General features: G+C 36.6%; 1 protein-coding gene across 1 annotated transcript in view; it reads right to left on the bottom strand.

Annotated features, from left to right (window-relative positions):
- Positions 1-2589: 2589 nt before the first annotated feature.
- Positions 2590-21549, bottom strand: part of Trdn (triadin) — a 308938-nt gene continuing 289978 nt past the window's right edge. Inside the window, exons 19-20 of the mRNA XM_032894871.1 lie at positions 14568-14594; positions 2590-2675 (exon numbers count right to left, since the gene is read on the bottom strand). Of these exons, the coding sequence (XP_032750762.1) occupies positions 2614-2675; positions 14568-14594 (89 nt within the window). The 3' untranslated portion in view covers positions 2590-2613. The remainder of the gene's footprint in view (positions 2676-14567; positions 14595-21549) is intronic.

The following is a 21549-nucleotide window of genomic DNA, read 5'->3' as shown; positions in this document are numbered from 1 at the left end:
GCTCTAATTACTCAAGGTAAAATGACTCTATCTTGAAAAATTCATCATGTCTTTGTCCATTGTGTAGATGTATCCCATTTTCTTTATCCAGACTTCATTTGACAGGCATCTAGGTTGTTTCCAGTATCTATAGTCAGGAAGGACTTCCAGAGGAGGTCCCACAAAATCTTCAACTGAAAATTTCTCTTTCCCATAAGATGTGCAAGGATAGAGAAGGAGCAGAGACTGAGGGAACAACCAAACAATGACTGCCCCAACTTGAAACCTATCCCATATGAGAGAGAGAGCCACTTATACTATATAAGATTCTCTGCTATGCATACAGGCAGGAACCTAACTGTCTCTTGAGAGACTATCCAGACCAAGATGGAGGCAGATACAGAGACCCACAGCCAAATATAAGTCTGAGCTTGGGAAGTCTTGTGGAATAGTTGAGGATAGAATTGAGCTATCCAGAGGTGTCAAGGACATCACAAGAATACCTACAAAGTCAAATAACCTGGAACTGTGGGGGCTCACAGAGATTGTGGCAAATGTTCAGCTTATTATTCATCCTAACAAGTTGAGCAGAAGCTGTTTTTGTCTCTGTTCCCTGCCATTGGATCTCCTTTCTCTATCTGGACTGCATGGTTGGGCTCCAGCGGGAGAGGATGTGCCTAGTCCTACTATTACAGATGTTCTAGGGTGAGGTGGTACCCAAAGGGGCTCCTTCTTCTCTGAGAAGAAGGGGAGGGAGCCTTGGGGACAGGAATCTATAAGGGTAAGACTGGGAGACAAAGGAGGAGGTCTATGATGATGGTGTAAGTAAAATTTAAAAGAATAATTTTTGTTGAAAAGAAAAAAAAATGCCTCAATCCATCCATGTATCCAATGTCAGTAATTCAATATTTGCTTTTGTATACATAATTCCAATCTTCTCCACCATCACTAATTACCCAAAAAGAATTATCTGTAATCAAATTACTCAAAAAATCATCTACTATTTTTTGGACACAATGTTGGTGTCACTTTTAGCTACAGAGATATATGCAACATGCCTTTATCTTCCTTCCTGCTTTTAAATTCATCATAATAGTCTTAATGACAGCATGTGAGGCCCAAATACCAATACTCAGATTAATGACTTTGTCTTATTGTCTATTAAAACCTCTAGCCTTTTCATAATTCATTATTATTTACATCAACAAAATATTTATGAGCCATGCCAGCACCTGACTAATACAAATGCAGACACAGTCAACAATCAAACTAAGCCTGGGAACCCCAATGGAAGAGCTAGGGAAAGTACTGAAGGAGCCGAAGGGGATGGCAACATCATAGGAAGAACACTATCAGCTAACTGGACAAGCCAGAGCTCCCAGGGACAAAAAGACCAAACAAAAAGTATACGTGAATGGATCCATGATGCCAGCTACATATGTAGCAGAGGATGGCCTTATCTGGCATCATTTGGAGTGGGGGCGTCCCTTGGTCCTATGAAGGCTTGATGCCCCAGCATAGAAGGATGTTAGAGTGGTGAGTGGAGAATGGGTGAGTGGGTGGAAAAGCAACCTCATAGAGGCAAAGTGGAGGGGGGATAGGATGGGGTGTTGCAGAGAGAAAATTAGGAAGGGGAACACCATTTGAAATGTAAATAAATAAAATAATTTAACAAAAGAACGTGATGTCACATAAAGCTACTTTAATTTAAGCTTCTGCCAGCTATGGTGAAATTACATCAATTAAACATAATGTGATGTACCTATATAACATCATATAAGCATGTATATGGATATATACAAATTTACATATATATATATCAATGATTAGAAATATGTGGAATACATTAATGAATGTGGTAAATATGTTTATACATATATGAAAAGGAGTATTGACATTGATACCATGAATATTTTATTAGTTTTACAACTTTATGTATGTTTTATTTTTGTACATACATAGTGTAATTTTTATAAGTATATGTAATGTCATTTTAGTGGAGTATGTGTGTAAGTGTGTGTGTGTGTGTGTGTATACGTGTGTGTGAATTTTTGTGGTCTTGAATATATAATTAAGGTAGACTTATTAAGTATTCTTATGAGTTGCTTTTAAATATAGTGTTAGAATTACTGTTTTCTCTTGCCACTTCCCATTTTGCTTCTCGAACAACAACTTCCTTCTGTCAGCATCTCATGGAATATATCTCTTAGTTCTATAATATTTTTATACAAAATGAACACACTATGTATATTTTCTTAGCTAAATTTTAATTTATTTAACACTTAGTCTTTTAAAGTTGTGTGTTAAATCCAAATACCTATCGGTAAATGAAATCATACTGTGTTTAAATAGTATGCTTATAAATTTTTTCAAAAACTGTATTTCAATTTAGATATAATTACAAACATTAATTTATAGATCTAGTGGGCGAGACTGACTGCAATAGAAAACTAACTACAAAACTTAGTTAATGTAGATGCAATAGATGCGAGAATTATCATGCAAAGCTTGTTTTGTATCAGTGCAATTTTGCATGCAAAATCAGCAAGCAGTGCTCCTATCACCACGCTGCACAGACAGTAGTCAAGAGCTTCAGGATCAAGTTACAGTCATATCAGCTTTCTTTATTTGTTTTCAGCTGTGTTTACCCTTTTTTGTTGAGGCAGCAGCAATCTCTTCTTTGGCTTGTTCAGCTTCTGCAAATTCAGTTAAAGAATATGCAATGACTATCAGAGATTTCAGAACAATAGCTATAATAGTATAATGCATACACATACATACATACATACATACATACATACATACACAAAAAAGGGGGGAAGGAGGGAGAGAGAGAGGAGAGAGAGAGAAAGAGAGAGGAGAGAGAGAGAGAGAGGGGGGAGAGAGAAAAGAGGGGAGAGAGAGGAGAGAAAGAGAAGAGAGGGGAGAGAGAGAAGAAAGAGAAGGAGAGAGAGAGAAGGAGAGAGAGAGGAAAGGAGGGAGAGAGAAAGAGAGAGAGAGAGAGAGAGAGAGAGAGAGAGAGAGAACATTTGTATCATCTTTTACCTTTTGATAAATAACCTCTGTGTAAAGTCCCTTTCATGGTATATAACTCTATGATTTCAAATTTGTATTCTTATGTAAATAGTGCTGACATAAAGAGTCTTATTACACAAAAAATAGTTGTTAAAGGATTTGAGCTTGTTAATGTATAGTTGTAAAAGTTGTTAATGTATAGTCACAGAGTAAGTGATTTATGAAATTTAGAGAAGAATTTATAAAGGCCCTTTTGTTCAGTTCTTAATTAGGTAGATGATCAATACTGTTTGGCTTGGGAATCTGAGACTAGCACTATTAAATATTAGCCACAATATTATTTTTTTTAAAAAAACTCCAATAAGTCTTTAAGAAATAGCAACAATTTAAAAGGCAAAAACATTGCCATGTGGGGTGCTTATTTGAATATCTAATACAGAAAACAAGAAAGCTTCACTAAAGATAAAATACGGAATCTGATCTTTGAAAAAAGTATTTCATTTTGAAGCAAAAAATGAATAAAACTTTATACAGTTTATAGGGTGAAGAGAAAGCATTGATGAGGAAATAAATCTTTGTAATGCTTTTCATTTTATAAACATTTCATTACTGAGGTAATTTTTATAATCATATATTTATACTTTTGTTTTAATAGCATTTGTATATCACTACTACTTGTTATAGTATATTTTGACAAAGATCTAATTTTAGCAAAACAAAATACAGAATCATTTTAAATTTATAGCTCAGAATTTTTCATAGAGGGTTTGAAAACTCTCCCTGTGTTTCAAGAAAATGCCTTTATACTTCTCTATATACATATTTTAATGAACTTTTCTCATCTAGGGTGATGGCACTACCTCCAGAAGCCAAATACCAATTAACATAAAGCTACATACCAGACATGAGAAGGTCTGTTTAGAGTTTTTTGGCCAGAGCTATGTAAGATAGTCCCTAAATATACAACTCATTGCTCTTGTCAGTGACTACAGCCCAGAGGTGAAAGTTAAGTTACTAGTACCTAGGATGCTGTACCCTTCAAAAATAGGGTCCAGAGCCCCCAATCTAGAATTTACCTCAATGCTTTCTTCCTGCTCTAGATTCCATAGTACCAGAAGGCACCTTGCAAACTTCCAAAGAAGAAAAGCAATGAACTTATCTACCCAGCTAGGATGTCTATGAATCACATGAATGATCACCATGGCCTGACAACTGTACAGATTGAACATAATACCCTTTCATCAAGAGGTATGTTATGTCTGGTACTGGCAATCTAGCTAACTTTTCTTAAGAAGTAATTGTTACTGCAGGAGACTCTACCACTACTAATATAGTAAGCTAGAATAAGACCATATTCCTTGTTCTTCCAGAAATACTTCAATTGTTTTCAAATAATATTCCATTCTATTGGTATAAATGGCTGCCATTATTTAAATGATGAATACATAAATTCAAAAGTCCCCTACTCTTCAGCTTCTCATCTGAGCTGCTCCAAAATACTTCTGATGTGCATTTTAGAAGAGAAGGAGATTACACTTATTAGGACACTGAAGTTAGATGGTCAACCTAATGTAGGCTAAACATATCAAAATATGTGCAGGGTTAAAATCAGAGGATGAAAATTGTTTGTTCGCATTTTACTTTACTTTATTAGATATCTGCCTTATTTACTTTTCAAATGTTAGCCCCTTTTCCGGGTCTCCCTCTGAAAAACTCCTATCTTATAACTCCTTGCCTTGCTTCTGTGTGTAGGCTTCTCCACCCACTACCAACTCTGTCCTGCCTACACATATTGGCATTTCCCTATACTGGAGCATCGAGCCTTCACAGGACCGTGGGCCTCTTCTCCCTTTGATGCCTGACAAGTTCATCTTCTGCTACATATACAGCTGGGGCCATGGTTCACATCATGTGTACACTTTGGTTGGTGGTTTAGTCCTTGGAAGGTCTGGGGGGGTAGTTGATTGATTTTTTTTCTGGGATTATAAACCCATTTAGCTACTTCAGTCCTTTCTCTAACTCCTACACTGGGGACCAATTGAGCTCTCAATCCACTGGTTGGTTGTAAGCATCCACATCTATATTTTCCCTACTCTGGCAGAGCTTCACAGGAGACAGATATATCAAGCTCCTGTCAGCATGCACTTCTTGGCAGGCGCAAAAGTGTCCAGGTTTGGTGACTGTATATGGGATGGATCCTCAGGTGGGGCAGTTTCTGGAGGACCTTGCTTTCAGTTTCTGCTCCATACATTGTATCTGTAGTTCTTCCTGTGAATATTTTGGTCCCCCTTCTAAGAAGAACTAAAGCATGCACACTTTAGTCTTCCTTCTTGAGCTTCATGTGATGTATGAATTGTATCTTGGGTAATCCAAGGTTTTCGGCTAAATCCACTTATCAGTGAGTGCATACTATGTGTGTTCTTTTGTGATTAGTTTACCTCACCTAGGATGATATTATCTAGTTCCATCTATTTGCCTGCAAATTTCATGAAGTTATTGTTTTAGCTGAGTAGTATTCCATTGTGTAAATGGACCACATTTTCTGTATCCATTCCTCCATTGAAGGGCATTTTGGTTCTTTCCAGCCTCTGGCTACTATAAATAAGGCTGAAAAGAACCCAGATAAACATAGTAGTGCATATTTCCTTGTTAGTGTTGGAGTATCTTTTGGGTATGAGCCCAGGAGTGGTATAGCTGGGTCCTCAGGTAGTACTCTGTCCAATTTTCTGAGGAACCACCAGATTGCTTTCCACAGTGGTTGTACCAGCTTAAAATCCCACCAACAATGGAGGAGTAGTCCTCTTTCTCCACATCCTCTTCAGTATCTTCTGTCACCTGAGTTTTTGATCTTGGCTTTTCTGACCATCTGTGTTAGGTAAATTCTCAGGGTTGTTTTGATCTGCATTTTCATGATGACTAAGGATGTTGATCATTTCTTTAGGTGCCACCATTCGATAGTTCTCAGTTGATAATTTTTGTTTAGCTCTGTACCCTATTTTAATAGGGTTATTTGTTTCTCTGGTGTCTAACTTCTTGAGTTCTTTCTGTATATTGGATCTTAGCCATCTATTGGATATAGTATGGGTAACGATCTTTTCCCAATCTGTTACAGCAAACTAGTAGGCAACATCAAACTGAATGGAGAAATGTGAAGCAATCCCACTAAAATTGGGGAGTAGACAAGGCTGCCCACTGTCTCCCTACCTACTCAATATAGTACTCAAGATACAAGCCAGAGCAATTAGACAAGAAAAGGAAGTCAAGGGTATACATATTTGAAATGAAGAAGTCAATATATCACTATTTGCAGATGATATGACAGTATACTTAAGTGACCCTAAAAATTCCACCACAGAACTTCTAAACCAGATAAATAATTTCAGCAAAGTGGCTGGACATAAAATTAACTCAACTAAATCAGTAGCCTTCTTATTCTCAAAGGGTAAAGAGACTGAGAAAGAAATTAGGGAAAGAACAGCTTTCACAATAGTCACAAATAACATAAAATACCTCAGTGTGGCTCTAACTGAGTAAGTGAAAGATCTGTATGACAAGAACTTCAATTTTCTGATGAAAGAAATTGAAGAAGATCTCAGAAGATGGAAAGACCTCCCATGCTCATGGATTGGCAGGGAAATAGTAAAAATTGCCATCTTGACAAAAGCAATCCACAGATTCAATGCAATCCCCATCAAATTCCAACTCAATTCTTCATACAGTGAGAAAGAGCATCTTGCAAATGCTCTTGGAATAACAAAAAACTCAGGATATCAAAACTATTCTCAGCTATAGCTATATTATAGAGCAATCTTAATAAAAACTTGGTACAGTAACAGGCAGGTAGGTCAATGGAATAGAATTAAAGATCCAGAAATGAACTCACACACCTATGGTTACTTGATCTTTAACAAAAGAGCTAAAGCCATCTAGTACAAAAAGACAGCATTTTTAACAAATGATGCTGGTTCAACTAGAGGTCAGTATGTAGAAGAATGCAAATAGATCCTTTCTTATGGCCTGTACAATGCTCAAGTCCAAGTCCATCAAGGACGTCCACATAAACCAGATACACTAAAACTAATAGAAGAGAAAATGGGAAAAGCGTCAAACACCTGGGCACAGTGGAAATTTTCCTGAACAGAACACCATGAGCTTATGCTCTAAGATCATGAATCGACAAATGGAACCTCATAAAATCGTGAAGCTTCTGTAAGGCAAAGGACACTGTTAATAGGACATAATGGCTTGCTGTCATTTTAAATGAATTGATGTAGACAAAAGTTTAATTTTGTCTGGCCGAAGGTAAGTAATTTATTCATAATTCAATTGACTGGAGGATATTTGTAGATGGTGTAAACTTTGTGATCTACATGCTGAATTACTTACTATGTAAAAAGTTAACTACAGCAGTGTTACCAAACACCGATGTGTGGTATAACCCTTCACAACAAAATGGAGATGATGTCGTCAGATTTTTTAGTAACTAGTAATGCCCTTTTCAAGAATCACTATGGATATTATTACATTTATTACTTAATCTATACTCTAAAACCCTAACTGTCTTGTGATCTTCCTATTTAGAGATAACTAGTCATACTATGAACCCCAGCACTGTTCCACCCAATGTTAATAATGACACACACATTCAAGTGAATGCGGGGTGAAAAAATGGATGTTTAGACATATTTTTGTCTTGTGCTTGGATAGAGAAAAAAATCTATATTAACTTGTACAAATTCTAAATCTAGGTTTGGCACTTCTGCCTCATTGAGTATTCTTTCTCCATCAACTTCACTTCATGACATTGTAGGAGTATTAATAGCCCTTCATCAGAACTGTATCATTGAAGCATGGAGGAATTTTATTTTTGTCACGTCCATAGTACCCAGGAGTACCTTCACTTCAAATCAGTAAATATTCCTTCTATAGTGCTATTAACTTATCTTCAGGAGCTAAGGTGAATGGTTCCTCCCTACTAGTTCAATCTACTTTCTAGCTATTTATCCAATGTTAACAAACCACAGTTTTTAATAAATTTCTCTTTCTTGTCAATCCTACCACTCCATTTAAATTAAATGCCCACACATTGACTTACATACATACTTGATTAATCTAATTTATCTGTATATCGAACTGTCTTATATACCATTGTGGTTTAAAATCATATATTACAGATAGTCGGGTAATTCCTACAAATTGCACAATATATTATGGACAAGCTAGAGTGCTTTCAAAACTATCCATAGTATAAAACTTTCACCTTAGGCATTAGCCTTTTACATGTTAATGGTCTATAGTAACTGTGTAAAATCAGTTATGTTTTATGATTTCAGTATTAAAAGGTCAGTTCCTAGAAAATATGTGTCCATAATGACATTAGACAACTTATGAAACATTTTAAATCAATTTTGCAGTGAAGAATAATGTTCATGCCAAGCTCAATGCTCTCAATCACATAAAGGGTTGAACACTACCTCTTTAAATTTTAAGTTGGGTTTAAACAATTTGACAAGGTAGTTTAATAGTTTACTGAAAAAGATGCTTATCTCTTCAAAATGTGATTGGATAGTGTTTCTCAGAGGGACATAATTCCTGGCTTTCCCTTAAAGATAAATATTTTTATCTGTGTGTCATATTTCTTCATGAGTAATGTTAAATTTCAGACTAATATTTAATCCAAAGCTTTCTATGAGTGATATAATATTGAAAGTTTCATTTTGTACATTTTCTTCATTATATATTTCCAAGTATACTAAAGAATCTATGAAACAGTTTCAGTTAGTCTTACATTCAACTTTGAACTCTAGCTTTGTGTTATAATATGAACAGAATTACAGTTCATGAGTAATTACTTTTTTATGTTTTAGGTATTTTATGTGTTTGTGAGTGTGTGCCAGTATGTATACATGACTCTGTGTGTGTCCGTGTTGGTGTATTTTCATGATTTGTATACCCATTGATGGCAAAGGAGGACATTGGATACCCTGGAACTGAAGTTATAGGCAACTGTAAACTATCATGAGTGTTGAAAACTCAACTCAAAATCTCAACCTATCATAATTACATCAGGCATCTCACCAGAGACTTTGAAAGCCAGTAGATCCTGTTCAGATGCCATACAGACTCTAAGAGAACACAAATGCCAGCCAAGGCTACTATATCCAGCAAAACTCTCAATTAACACAGGTGGAGATACAAAGCTATTTCATGACAAAACCAAATTTACACAATATCTTTCTACAAACCCAGTCCTACAAAGGCTAATAGATGGAAAACTTCTACACAAGGAGGGAAACTACACCCTAAAAAAAGAAAAAAAGTAATCTCCTTATCTCCTTACAATGAAACCAAAAGAAGAGAGACACACAAACATATTTCCACCCCTAAGGGTAAAAATAACAGGAAGCAATAATCACTATTCCTTAATATCTCTTAACATCAGTGGAATCAATTCCCCAATGAAAAGACATAGACTAACATACTGGATATATAAAGAGGACCCAGCATTTTGCTGCACACAGGTAACACACCTCAGTAACAAAGACAGGAACTACCTAAGAGTAAAAGTCTGGAAAACAACTTTCCAAGCAAATAGTCTAAAGAAACAAGCTGGAGTAGCCATTGTAATGGTCAATAAATAGTCAATAGTCGACGTTTAACCCAAAGTTATCAAAAAAGACAAGGAAGGACACATAATATTTATCAAAGGAAAAAATCTACCAAGATGAACTCTCAATCCTGAATATCTATGCTCCAAATGCACAAGCATCTACATTCATAAAAGAAACCTTACTAAAATTCAAAGCACAAATTGCACATCACACAATTAGAGTGGGAGATTTGAACACCCTACTCTCATCAATGGAGAGATCATGGAAACAGAAACTGAAAAGAGACACAGAGAAACTAACAGGAATTATAAACCAAATGAAATATATATTTCATCCTAAAAGGAAAGATTACTCCTTCTAATCAGTACCTCATGGTACCTTCTTCTAAATTGACCATATAATTGGTCACAAAACAGGTCTCAACAGATACAAGAAGATTGAAATAATACCATGCATTCTATAAGAACACCAGCGACTAAGGCTGGTTTTCATTAACAACAATAACGACAGAAATCCCAACATACAAATGGAAGATGAACAACGCTTTACTCAAAGATAACTTGGTCAAGGAATAAATAAAGAAAGAAACAAAAGACTTTTTAGAATTTAATGAAAATAAAGGCACAGCATACCCAAACTTATGGGGCAAAACTAAAGCAGTGCAAGAGGAAAACTCATAGCTCTGAATGCCTCCAAAAAGAAATTGGAGAGAGCATACATTGTCAGCTTGACAGGACACCTAAAAGCTCTCAAGCAAAAAGAAGCAAATACACCCAAGAGGAGTGGAAGACAGGAAATAATCTAACTCAGGGCTGAAATCAACCAAGTAGAAATTAAAAGAACTATACAAAGATACAACAAAAGCAGGAGTTGGTTCTTGGAGAAAATCAACAAGATAGATAAACCCATAGTCAGACTAACCAGAAGGCACAGAGAGTGTATTCAAATTAACAAATTCAGAAATGAAAAGGGCGACACAACAACAGAATCTGAGGAAATTCAAAAAGTCATCAGATCTTACTACAAAAGCCTATATTCAAGAAAACATGAAAACCTGGAGGAAATGGACAATTTTCTAGACCGATACCAGGTACCAAAGATAAACCAGGATCAGATAAACAATCTAAACAGTCCCAGAACTCCTAAAGTAAGAAAAGCAGTTGTTACAAATGTCCCAACTAAACAAAATCCCAGAACCAGATTGGTTAAATGCAGAATTCTATCAGACTTTCATAGAAGATATAATACCAATACTGTCTAAAGCAATCCATAAAATATAAACAGAAGGAGCACTACACAATTCCTTCTATGACGTAAGAATATGCTTATGCCTAACCCACACAAATATCCAACAAAGGAAGAAAACTTCAGACTAATTTCCCTTATTATCAACACAAAAATACTCACAAACCACACGCAAAAAAATATCAAAAGAATCATCCATCATGATCAAATAGGCTTCATTGCAGTGATGCAGGAATGGTTCAATATCTGGAAATCCAGCCACATAATCTACTATGTAAAAAAACTCAAAGAAAAAAATCCACATGATCATCTCATTAGATTTCTCCTTTGAGAAAATTCAACACCCCTTCTTGTTAAAGTCTTGGAAAGATTAGAAATTGAAGGCCCATACCTAAACATAGAAAAAGCAATATACAGCAAACCAATAGCCAATGTCAAACTAAATGGAGAGAAACTTGAAGCAATCCCATTAAAATGAGGGACTAAACAAGGCTGCCCATTCTCTTCCTACTTATTTAATATAGTACTCGAAATCCTAGCCAGAACAATCAGATGACAAAAGGAGGTCAAATGGATACAAATTGGAAAGGATGAAGTGAAAATATCACTATTTGAAGATGATAGGGTAGTATACTTACGTGACCTCAAAAGTTCCAATAGAGAACTACTAAGCCTGATAAACACCTTCAGCAAAGTGGCTGGGTATAAAATTAACTCAAATAAATCAGTAGCCTTCCTCTACACAAAAGAGAAACAAGCTGAGAAAGAAAGTAGGGAAAAGACACCCTTCATAATAGTCACAATTAATATAAAATACCTCAGTGTGACTTTAACCAAGCAAGTAAAAGATCTGTATGACAAGAACTTCAAGCCTCTGAATAAAGAAATTGAAGAAGATCTCAGAAGATGGAAAGATCTCCCATGCTCATGGATTGGTAGGATTAATAGAGTAAAATTGGTCATTTTGCCAAAATCAATCTACAGACTCAGTGCAATCCCCATCACAATTCCAACTCAATTCTTCATAGAGTTAGAGCAATTTGCACATTCATTGGAATAACAAAGAACCCAGGATAGTGAAAACTATAATCAACAATAAAATGACTTCTGGGCGAAATCACCATCCCTGCCCTCAGAGCAATAATTATAAAAACTATATGGTATTTGTACAAAGACAGGCAGGTAGATGAGTGGAATTGAATTGAAGACCGAGAAATGAACCCTTACACATACAGTTACTTGATCTTTTACAAAGGAGCTAACACCACCCGGTGGAAAAAAGATAGCACTTTCAAAAAATGGTGCTGCTTCAAGTGGAGGTCAACATGAAGAAGAATGCAAATAGACTTATTCTTAATGGCCTGCACAAAGCTTAAATCCAAGTGAATTAAGGACCTCTTCATCAAACCAGATACACTCAAACTAATAGAAAAAGTGGGGAACAGCCTTGAACACATGGGTATATGGGAAAATTTTTGAACAAAACACTTATGCTCCAATAACAATATTTGACAATTTGGACCTCATAAAACTGCAAAGGTTTTGTATGACAAAGGGCACTGTCATTAGGACAAAACAGCAACCAACAGATTGGGAAAAGATCTTTACCAATCCTACACCTGATAGATGGATAACATCCAAAATATAAAACGAACTCAAGAAGTTAGACTCCAGAGGGCAAAATAACACTATTAAAAATGGAGCACAGACCTAAACAAAGAATTGTCACCTGAGGAATATCAAATGGCTGAGAAATACCTAAAGAAATGTTCAGTATCCTTATTCACCTGGGAAATGCAAATAAAAATAAGTGTGAGATTCTACCTCACACCAGTCAGAATGTCTGAGATCAAAAACTCATGTGACAAGAGATGCCTTTGAGGATATGGAGAAAGAGGAACACTCATTGTTGGTGGGATTGCAAGATAGTACACCCACTCTGGAAATCAGTCTGAGTTTCCTTTAAAAATTGGACATTGCATTACCTGAGGATACAGTTTTACCACTGCTGGGCATATACCCAAATGATGCTCCAACATACAACAAAGACACATGCTCCACTATGTTCATGGCAGCCTTTTTTATAGTGGTCTGAAGCTGGAAAGAACCCAGCTGCCCTTTAACAGAGGAATTTATACAGAAAATGTTAACACATACACAATAGAGTAATACTCAACTATCAAAAACAATGACATTATGAAATTTATAGGCAAATGGATGGATCTAGAAAATATCCTGAGTGAGGTAAGCAATCGCAAAAAAAAAAAAAACAAACAAACAAAACAAACAAACAAACAAACAAAACACACACACACACACACACACACACACACACACCCCACACACACACGGTATACACTCACTGATAAGTGTATATTAGCCCAAATCTTGAAGTACCCAAGATACAATCCACAGACCACATGGAGCTCAAGAAGTAGGACAACCAAAGTGTGGTTTCTTCAGTCCTTTTTAAATGGGGAACAAAAACTAGACAATACTCATGTAGTCAAGAAGTATATGCTGACAGGAGCCTGATATAGCTGTCCCCTGAGAGGCTCAGCCAGATCATGAAAAATACAGAGGTAAATGCTAGCAGCAAACTATTGAACTGAGAACAGGGTCCCCATTTGAAGAATTAGAGACATGATTGATGGAACTTAAGGGGTTTGCAACCCATAAGAACAATACCAACCAACCAGAGCTCCCAGGGACTAAACCACTACCCAAAGAGTACACATGGACAGATCCATGTTCTAGCTGCATATATAGCAAAGAAGGGCCATGTTGTGCTCCAATGGGAAGAGAAGTCCTTAGTCCTGCCAAGGCTGGACCCCCAAGTTTAGGGAAAGGTCAGGGTGGGGAGGCAGGAAGGGGATGTTTGGGAAGGAGGAACACCCTTATAGAAGGAGGGGAGGGATATTGGATAGGGGGCTTATGGATGGCAAACCAGGAAAGGGAATAATTTTTCAAATATAAATTAAAATATCAAATAAAAAATAGAGCTCCTTTTTGTATTAGTTATAGGATCAATGTGGAAACATCTTTAACTCAAAATAAAAATGTAAATGTTTCTATAGTGCACAATGCTTATATTCTACCATTAATCTCATACATAAAGCATAAGAACATTAGTTATAAGGAAATGATTGTTTTTTATCTCAATATTTATTAAGTGTATTTATTAATAACTGTTTTATCAAATCAAAAAGAAATAGAAAAAAATCAGCATTTCTTCATAAGCATGAGAGCTGTCACTGATGTATTTTTCATGGCGACTTATCAGTTATCAAAAAAATTAATCTGAGGATACAAACATTAAAAAAGAATTGAAACTCTACAAAAATTTTAATAAAGTTATAGGATGTCTACAGTTCATTAAAAATGAACTTTCATAGTACTATACTATCATTGGGATTTTTATATAATTAATTAGAAAATGCATAAGAAAATACAACTATATTTAATTCTGTGTGAGAAAAAAAGTGATTATAAAAATTACGATCTAAATAACTGAAATCACATTTTTAAACCCTCTAGACAAATTGTCATAAGAACAAAAATAACAGAAGAATAGTCATTTAACCATAAAATTTCACCATGCAGAAATGCAGACCAGTGGAGCTAAATCAATCTCAGCATGAAGAAGGTCTACAGAGGAACTTGCAAGCGAATAGGCTGTTAAACCATGCTATTCTTATCAAGCTTTGTTCTACGTACTTGCTTTTCTGTGTTTTTCACTTGGAGCTGCAATGACAAGAGAGAAATAGGTCTTCATTAACTAGTAGTCTACCTTCATTTAAAATAACATTTAGGGTTAGTTGTTAGAAAGAGAGAAAGGATAATATTGGAAACTGAGGAAAATTATATCTGAAAAGAATATGTATCTTTTCAATTTTCTTTGCTATGCTCTAAGATGGATTTCAAAGCCCAGAGATTTCTCAGGAGAATCTATGAATCTTTCAGCAACTGTTCATGTTCATTTACATGGCTTTCAAAAGTTATATATAATGTAGCCAGGCATGGTAGTGCACACCTTTAATCCCAGGCCTTGGGAATCAGAGACAGGAGCATCTCTGTGAGTTTGAGGCCAGCCTGGTTTATGGAATGAACTACAGGACATCCAGAGCTACGTGGAAACAGCTTGTGTCTCAATACAAGAGTAATAAAATGAAAATACCCGTGTTAGCAAATTGCTATACCGTATTTAAACCTCAATATGAATGTACAGTAATACTGATCTGATAAAAACTTACTGAATAGGGGAGAGAATTTTTGGAGCGGTATATTCTATATTTCAAAAGTAAAACAATGTGAGGTGCATTTACATAAAAAATGTTATTCTTTATTTCTGTGTAGGCTAAATCATTTTATTATTAAAGTACATAACATGTATAAATCTATGTAAGACCAGGGCAGTTCCTCACAACTAGTGCAACTTTTATTGGATTTTTTTATTTACATCTCAAATGTTATCTCCTTTTCCAGATTCCACTCCTGAAAATCCCTATCCCATACTATCTCTCCCTGATTCTATGAGGGTGCTTGCCCACCCAACCACAGAATCCCTTCTGCCTCCAGCCCTGGCATTCCCCTACAGTGGGACATTGAGCTTTCACAGGACCAAGGGCCTCTCCTCCCATTGATGCCCAACAAGGACATCCTCTGCTACATATGTGGCTGGAGCCATCAGTCACTCCACATGTACTCCATTGCTGGTGATTTAATCCATGGAAGATCTGTGGTGTCTAGTTGGTTGATATTGTTGTTTTTCCTATGGAGTTGCAAACCACTTCAACTACTTCAGTCCTTTTTCTAACTCCTCCATTAGAGACCTCATTCTCACTCCAATGGTTGGCTGTGAGCATCAACGTCTGTATTTGTCAAGCTTTTGGCAAAACATCTCAGGTGACAACTATAACAGGCTCCTGTCAGCACGTACTTCTTGGCATCCACAATAGTGTCTGGATTTGGTGACTGTATGTGGGAAGGATCCCAAGGTCTGGATGATCTTTTCTTTAGTCTGTACTCCATATTTTGTCTCCACATCTCCTCCTAGGTATTTTGTTTCCCCTTCTAAGAATGACAGAAGCATCCACGTTTTGGTCTTCCTTCTTATTGAGCTTCATGTGGTCTGTAAGTGTATCTAGGATATGACAAGCTTTTGGGCTAATATCCACTTATCAATGAGTGCATACTATGTCTGTTCTTTTGTGATTATGTCCTCAGGTAGTACAATGTCAAATTTTCTGAGGAACCACCAGACTGATATCCACAATAGTTATCCCAGCTTGGAATCCCACCAACAATGGAGGAATGTTCCTCTTTTTCCACATCCTTGCCACCTGAATTTTTTATCTTAGACATTCTGATTTGTGTGATGTGGAATCTCAGGGTTGTTTTAATTTGAATTTTCATGATGACTAAGGATGTTGTACATTTCTTTGGGTGCTTCCCGATCATTTGATATACCACAGTTGAGAAATCTTTGTTTAGCTCTATACCTCATTTTTAAATAGAGTTAATTGATTCTTTGGAGTCTAAATTCTTGAGTTCTTTGTATATATTGGATCTTAGCCCTCTATTGAATATATGATTGGAAAGATCTTTTACCAATCTCTTGGTTGCTATTTGGCCGTATTGACAGTGTACTTTGCTTTATAGAAGCTTTGCAATTTTATGAGGTCCCATTTCTTGATTCATGAACTTAGAGCATAAACCATTGTTGTTCTGTTCAGAAAATTTCCCCTTGTGCCCAGGTGTTTGAGGGTCTTCCCACTTTCTTTTCTATTAGTTTTAGTGTATCTGTTTTATGTGTAGGTCCTCGACCCACTTGGACATAATCATTGTACAAGACCATAAAAATGGATCGATTTGCGTTCTACATGCTGACCTCCAGTTGAACTAGTATCATTAGTTGAAAATGCTGTCTTTTTTCCCACTGGGTGGTTTTAGCGCCTTTGTCAAAGGTCAAGTTACCACAGGTGTGTGTGTTCATTTTTGAGTCTTCATTTTTATTCCATTGATCTACCTGCCTGCTTCTGTTCCAATACCATACAATTTTTATCACTATTGCTCTGCAATACAGCTTGAGGTCAGGGATGGTGATTCCTCCAGTTCTTTTATTGTTGAGGATAGTTTTTGCTATCTTGAGTTTTTTGTTATTCCAGATGAATTTGCAAATTGTTCTGTCTAACTCTTTGAAGAATTGGATTGGTATTTTGATGGGGATTGCATTGAATCTGTAGATTACTTTTGCCAAGATGGCCATTTTTACTATATTAATCCTGCCAATCCATGAGCATGGGAAATCTTTCCATCTTCTGAGTTCATCTTCAATTTCTTTCTTCAGAGAATTGAAGTTCTTATCATACAGATCTTTCACTTGCTTGGTTAGAGTCAAACCAGAGTATTTTATGTTATTTGTGGCTATTGTGAAGGGTGTTATTTCTCTAATTACTTTCTACTGGTTTTCTTTCCATTGCTCTTACTGTGAATTCCTGACCTTTTCAAGACTTTTAACATAAAGGGGTGTTGAATTTTCTCAAATGCTTTCTCAGCATCTAATGAGATGATCATATTTTTTTTCTTTGAGTTTGTTTAGATAATGGATTACATCGAATGATTTCCATGTATTGAACCATCCCTGCATTCCTGGGATGAAGCCTACTTGACTATGATGGATGATCATTTTGATGTCTTCTTAGATTTGGTTTGCAAGAATTTTATTGAATATTTTTGTGTCAATATTCATAAGGGACATTGTTCTGAAGTTCTCTTTTTTGTTGTTTCTTTCTGTGTGTAGTTTAGGTATAAGTGCAATTGTGACTTCATAGAAGGAATCAGGTAGCGTTCCTTCTGTTTCTATTTTGTGGAATAGTTTGGAGAGTATTGGTATTAGGTCTTCTATGAAGGTTTGAAGAATTCTCCAGTAAACTCATCTGGTCCTAGGCACTTTTTTTGTTAGGAGACTTTTAATAACTGCTTTTAGGTCTTTAGGAGTTATGGGACTGTTTAGATGGTTTATGTGACCTGATTAACTTTAGTACCTGGATTCCTTCTAGAAAATTGTCTATTTCATCTAGATCTTTCAGTTTTGTTGTACATAGGCTTTTGTAATAGGATTTGATGATTTTTCATATTTTCTCATTTTCTGTTGTTATGCCTCTCTTTTCATTTCTGATTTTTTTTAAAATTTGGATATGCTCTCTGTGCCCTCTGACTAGTCTGGCTAAGGGTTTATCGATCTTGTTGATTTTCTCAAAGAACCAACTCCTGGTTTTGTTGATTTTTTTTCTATAGTTCTTTTGTTTCTCTTTGGTTGATTTCAGTTCTGAGTTTGATTATTTCCTGCCATCTACTCCTCTTGGTAATATTTGCTTCCTTTCATTCTAGAGCTTTCAGATGTGGTGTTAAGCTACTAGTGTGTGCTCTCTCCAATTTCTTTTAGGAGGAACTCAGAGCTATGAGTTTTCCTTTTAGGACTGCTTTCATGGTGTCCCATAAGTTTGGGTATGTTGTGCCTTCATTTTCATTGAAATCTGAAAAGTCTTTAATTTCTTTCTTTCCTTCCTTCCTTCTTTCTTTCTTTCTTTCTTTTTTTTTCTTTCTTTCTTCCTTTCTTTCTTGACCAAGTTATCATTGAGCATTGTTCAGCTTCCATGTATATGTGGGCCATCTGTTTTTCATTATTACTGAAGACCAGCCTTAATCCATAGTGATCTGATAGGATACATGGGGTTATTTCAGTCTACTTGTATCTGTTAAGGCTTGTTTTTGGATCACTTATATGGTCAGTTTTTGAGAAGTAACCATGAGGTTACTGAAGAAGGTATATTCTTTCATTTTAAAATTAAATACTCTGTAAATATCTGTTAAATCCATTTATTTCATAACTTCTCTTTTCCTGTTTTGTTTCTGTTTCCATGGTCTGTCCATTGATAAGAGATAGGGTGTTGAAATCTCCCACTATTATTGTGTGAGATGGAGTGTAGGCTGTGAGTTTTAGTAAAGTTTCTTTTATGAATTTGGGTGTCCTTGCATTTGGGGCATAAATGTTCAGAATTGAGAGTTCATTCTGGTAGATTTTTCTGTTGAAGAGTTTGAAGTGTCCTTCCTTATCTTTTTTTGATAACTTTTGGCTGAAAGTCATTTTTATTCGATATTAGAATGGCTATTCCAGCTTGGTTCTTAGGGCAATTTGTCGGGATTTTTTCCAGCCTTTTACCCTGAGATATTGTCTGTTTTTGTCACTGAGGTACATTTCCTGTGTGCATAAAAATGCTGGGTCCTGGTTACATATCCAGTCAGCTAGTCTATGTAGTGTGTGTGTGTGTGTGTGTGTGTGTGTGTGTGTGTAATTGAGTCCACTGATGTTAAGCTATATTAAGGAAAAGCAATTGTTGCTTCCTGGCTTTTTTGTTGTTAGAGGTGGAATTGTATTTGTATACCCCCCTTCTTTTGGGTTTGTTGAACTTAGATTAATTTCTTGCTTATTCTATGGTGTAATTTCTCTCCTGGTATTAGAGTTTTCTGTCTAATATCATTTGTAGGGCTCGATTTATGAAAATACCTTGTGTAAATTTGGTTTTGTCTTGGCATATCTAGATTTCTACATTTATGTTAATTGACTGTTTTGCTGGGTATAGTAGCCTGGGCTGGCATTTTTCTTCTCTTAGGGTCTGTATGACATCTGCCTAGAATATTCTGGCTTTCATAGCCTCTGGTGAGAAGTCTGGTGTAATTTTCTTAGGTCTGCCTTTATTTGTTTCTTGCATTTTCCCCTTTCTGCTTTTAACATTCTTTCTTTCTTTCTTTCTTTCTTTCTTTCTTTCTTTCTTTCTTTCTTTCTTTCCTTCCTTTTCTTTTTTTTTTCTTGTACATTTGGTGTTTTGATTATGTGACAGGAAGAATTCCTTTTCTGGTCCAGTCTATTTGGAGTTCTATAGGCTTCTTATATGTTTATGACATCTCTTTCTTTATGCTAGAGATGTTTTCTTCTAGAATATTTTTGAAGATATTTACTGGCCTTTAATGTGGGATTTTTCACTCTCTTCTTTATCTATTATCCTTAGATTTGGTTTTCTCATTGTGTTCTGTCTTTCCTGGATGTTTTGGGTTAGGAACTTTTTGCATTCTGCATTTTCTTTGACTGTTCTGTCAATGTTTTCTGCGGTATCTTCTTTCTTCTGTCTCTTGTATCTATGATTCCTGATCTCTTTCCTAGGTTTTTCTAACTCCAGTGTTGTCTCCTATTGTGATTTTCTTTTATTATTTCTATTTCCATTTTTAAGCCCTGGATGGTTTTGTTTGGTTCCTTCACCTGTTTGGCTGTGTTTTCCTGTAATTCTTTAAGGGATTTTTTTATGTTTCCTCTTCAAGTGCTTCTACCTGTTTACCTGTGTTGTCATGTATTTCTTTAAGGGCATTATTTCTTTCCTTCCTAAAGTCCTCTATCATCATCATTAGATGATATTTTAAATCCAAATCTTTCTTTTCTGTTGTGATGGGCTATCCATGACCTGCTGTGGTGGGAGAATTGGGTTCTGATGATGCCTAGTAGCCTTGGTTTCTGTTGATTATACTTTTGTGCTTAGCTCTCTCCGTCTGGTTATCTCTAATGTCTGACATTGCTGTCTCCAACTAGATCCTGTCCCTCCTGTGATCCTCGTTGTGTCAGAACTCCTCAGAATCCAGCTTTCTCTGTGTTCCCATAATTCTGGGATCCTTTGATCTTGAGATCCTGGCTGTGTCAGTGCTCCTGGGAGTCATACTACCTCTATGATCCTGAAATCACAGTGTGACCAAGCTCCTGAGATCCTGCTTTGTCACAGCAACTGAGAGTCAAGCTTTCTCAGGGTCTTTCAGGAGTGGATGGGGACCCGAGCCCTGGGTTTGTTCTGGGCACTGGTGCAAGCTGGAAGGAACCTGTGCCTCTGACTGGGCAGGGATTTGTATTTCCCTGGTTCCTGTGAGGTTCCCAGTTATGCTGGATTTGGGAAAAGATGTTGTGGCTTCAATTGTGATCTTGAGTGTGTCAGAGCTTCAGTGCTCCTGGTTGTGTTTGATCTCCTGGAAGTAGAGCTTCCTCTATGATTCTGTGATCCTGTCTGTGTTTCAGAGCACCTGGGAGTCAGGCTCCTTCTGAGTGTTATAAGCATGGATGCAGAGCCAGTAGCTCAGGTCTGCTTCACATCCAGGTTGACACCGGAAGGAACCCATGCCACTTGCTGGATCCTAGGGGAACCCAATCACTCTGGGTGTTGGAGTAGATGTTGTGGCCTCTCCTCTGATCCCTCTGTGTGTTGTAGGAGTAGGTAGACAGCCAGTTCCCCAGAAATGCTCATGGTACAGGTTCAAACTGTGATATTGGGTGAGTTAGAGCATCTGGGAGTTAAAGCTTCCTCTAGGTTTTATGTGACTGGGTGAAAAGCCAGCACCCAAGGTTTGCTCAGGCCATTGGTTCAGATCACAAGGAACCAGTGGCCCTGTCTGGTGGTGGTTCCTGCTTCCTTGGATCTGGGGAACCAAGTTACTCAAGGCATTGGGACAGTTGTTGTAGCCTCCTCTCCTGTGACCCTAGGCATTTCAGAGCACCTTGGAATCCAGGTTCTTCTGGGTTTATGGGACTAGGTTTAGAGCCAGCACCCAAGGTTTGCTCAGGGCACTGCTCAAATATTTTCTTTATTTACATTTCAAACCT

Source organism: Rattus rattus, chromosome 2 (genome assembly GCF_011064425.1).
Source record: "Rattus rattus isolate New Zealand chromosome 2, Rrattus_CSIRO_v1, whole genome shotgun sequence".
Lineage (NCBI taxonomy): Eukaryota > Metazoa > Chordata > Mammalia > Rodentia > Muridae > Rattus > Rattus rattus.
The sequence above is the reverse complement of the archived record's forward strand: the minus strand, read 5'-3'. Positions and strand labels throughout refer to the sequence as shown.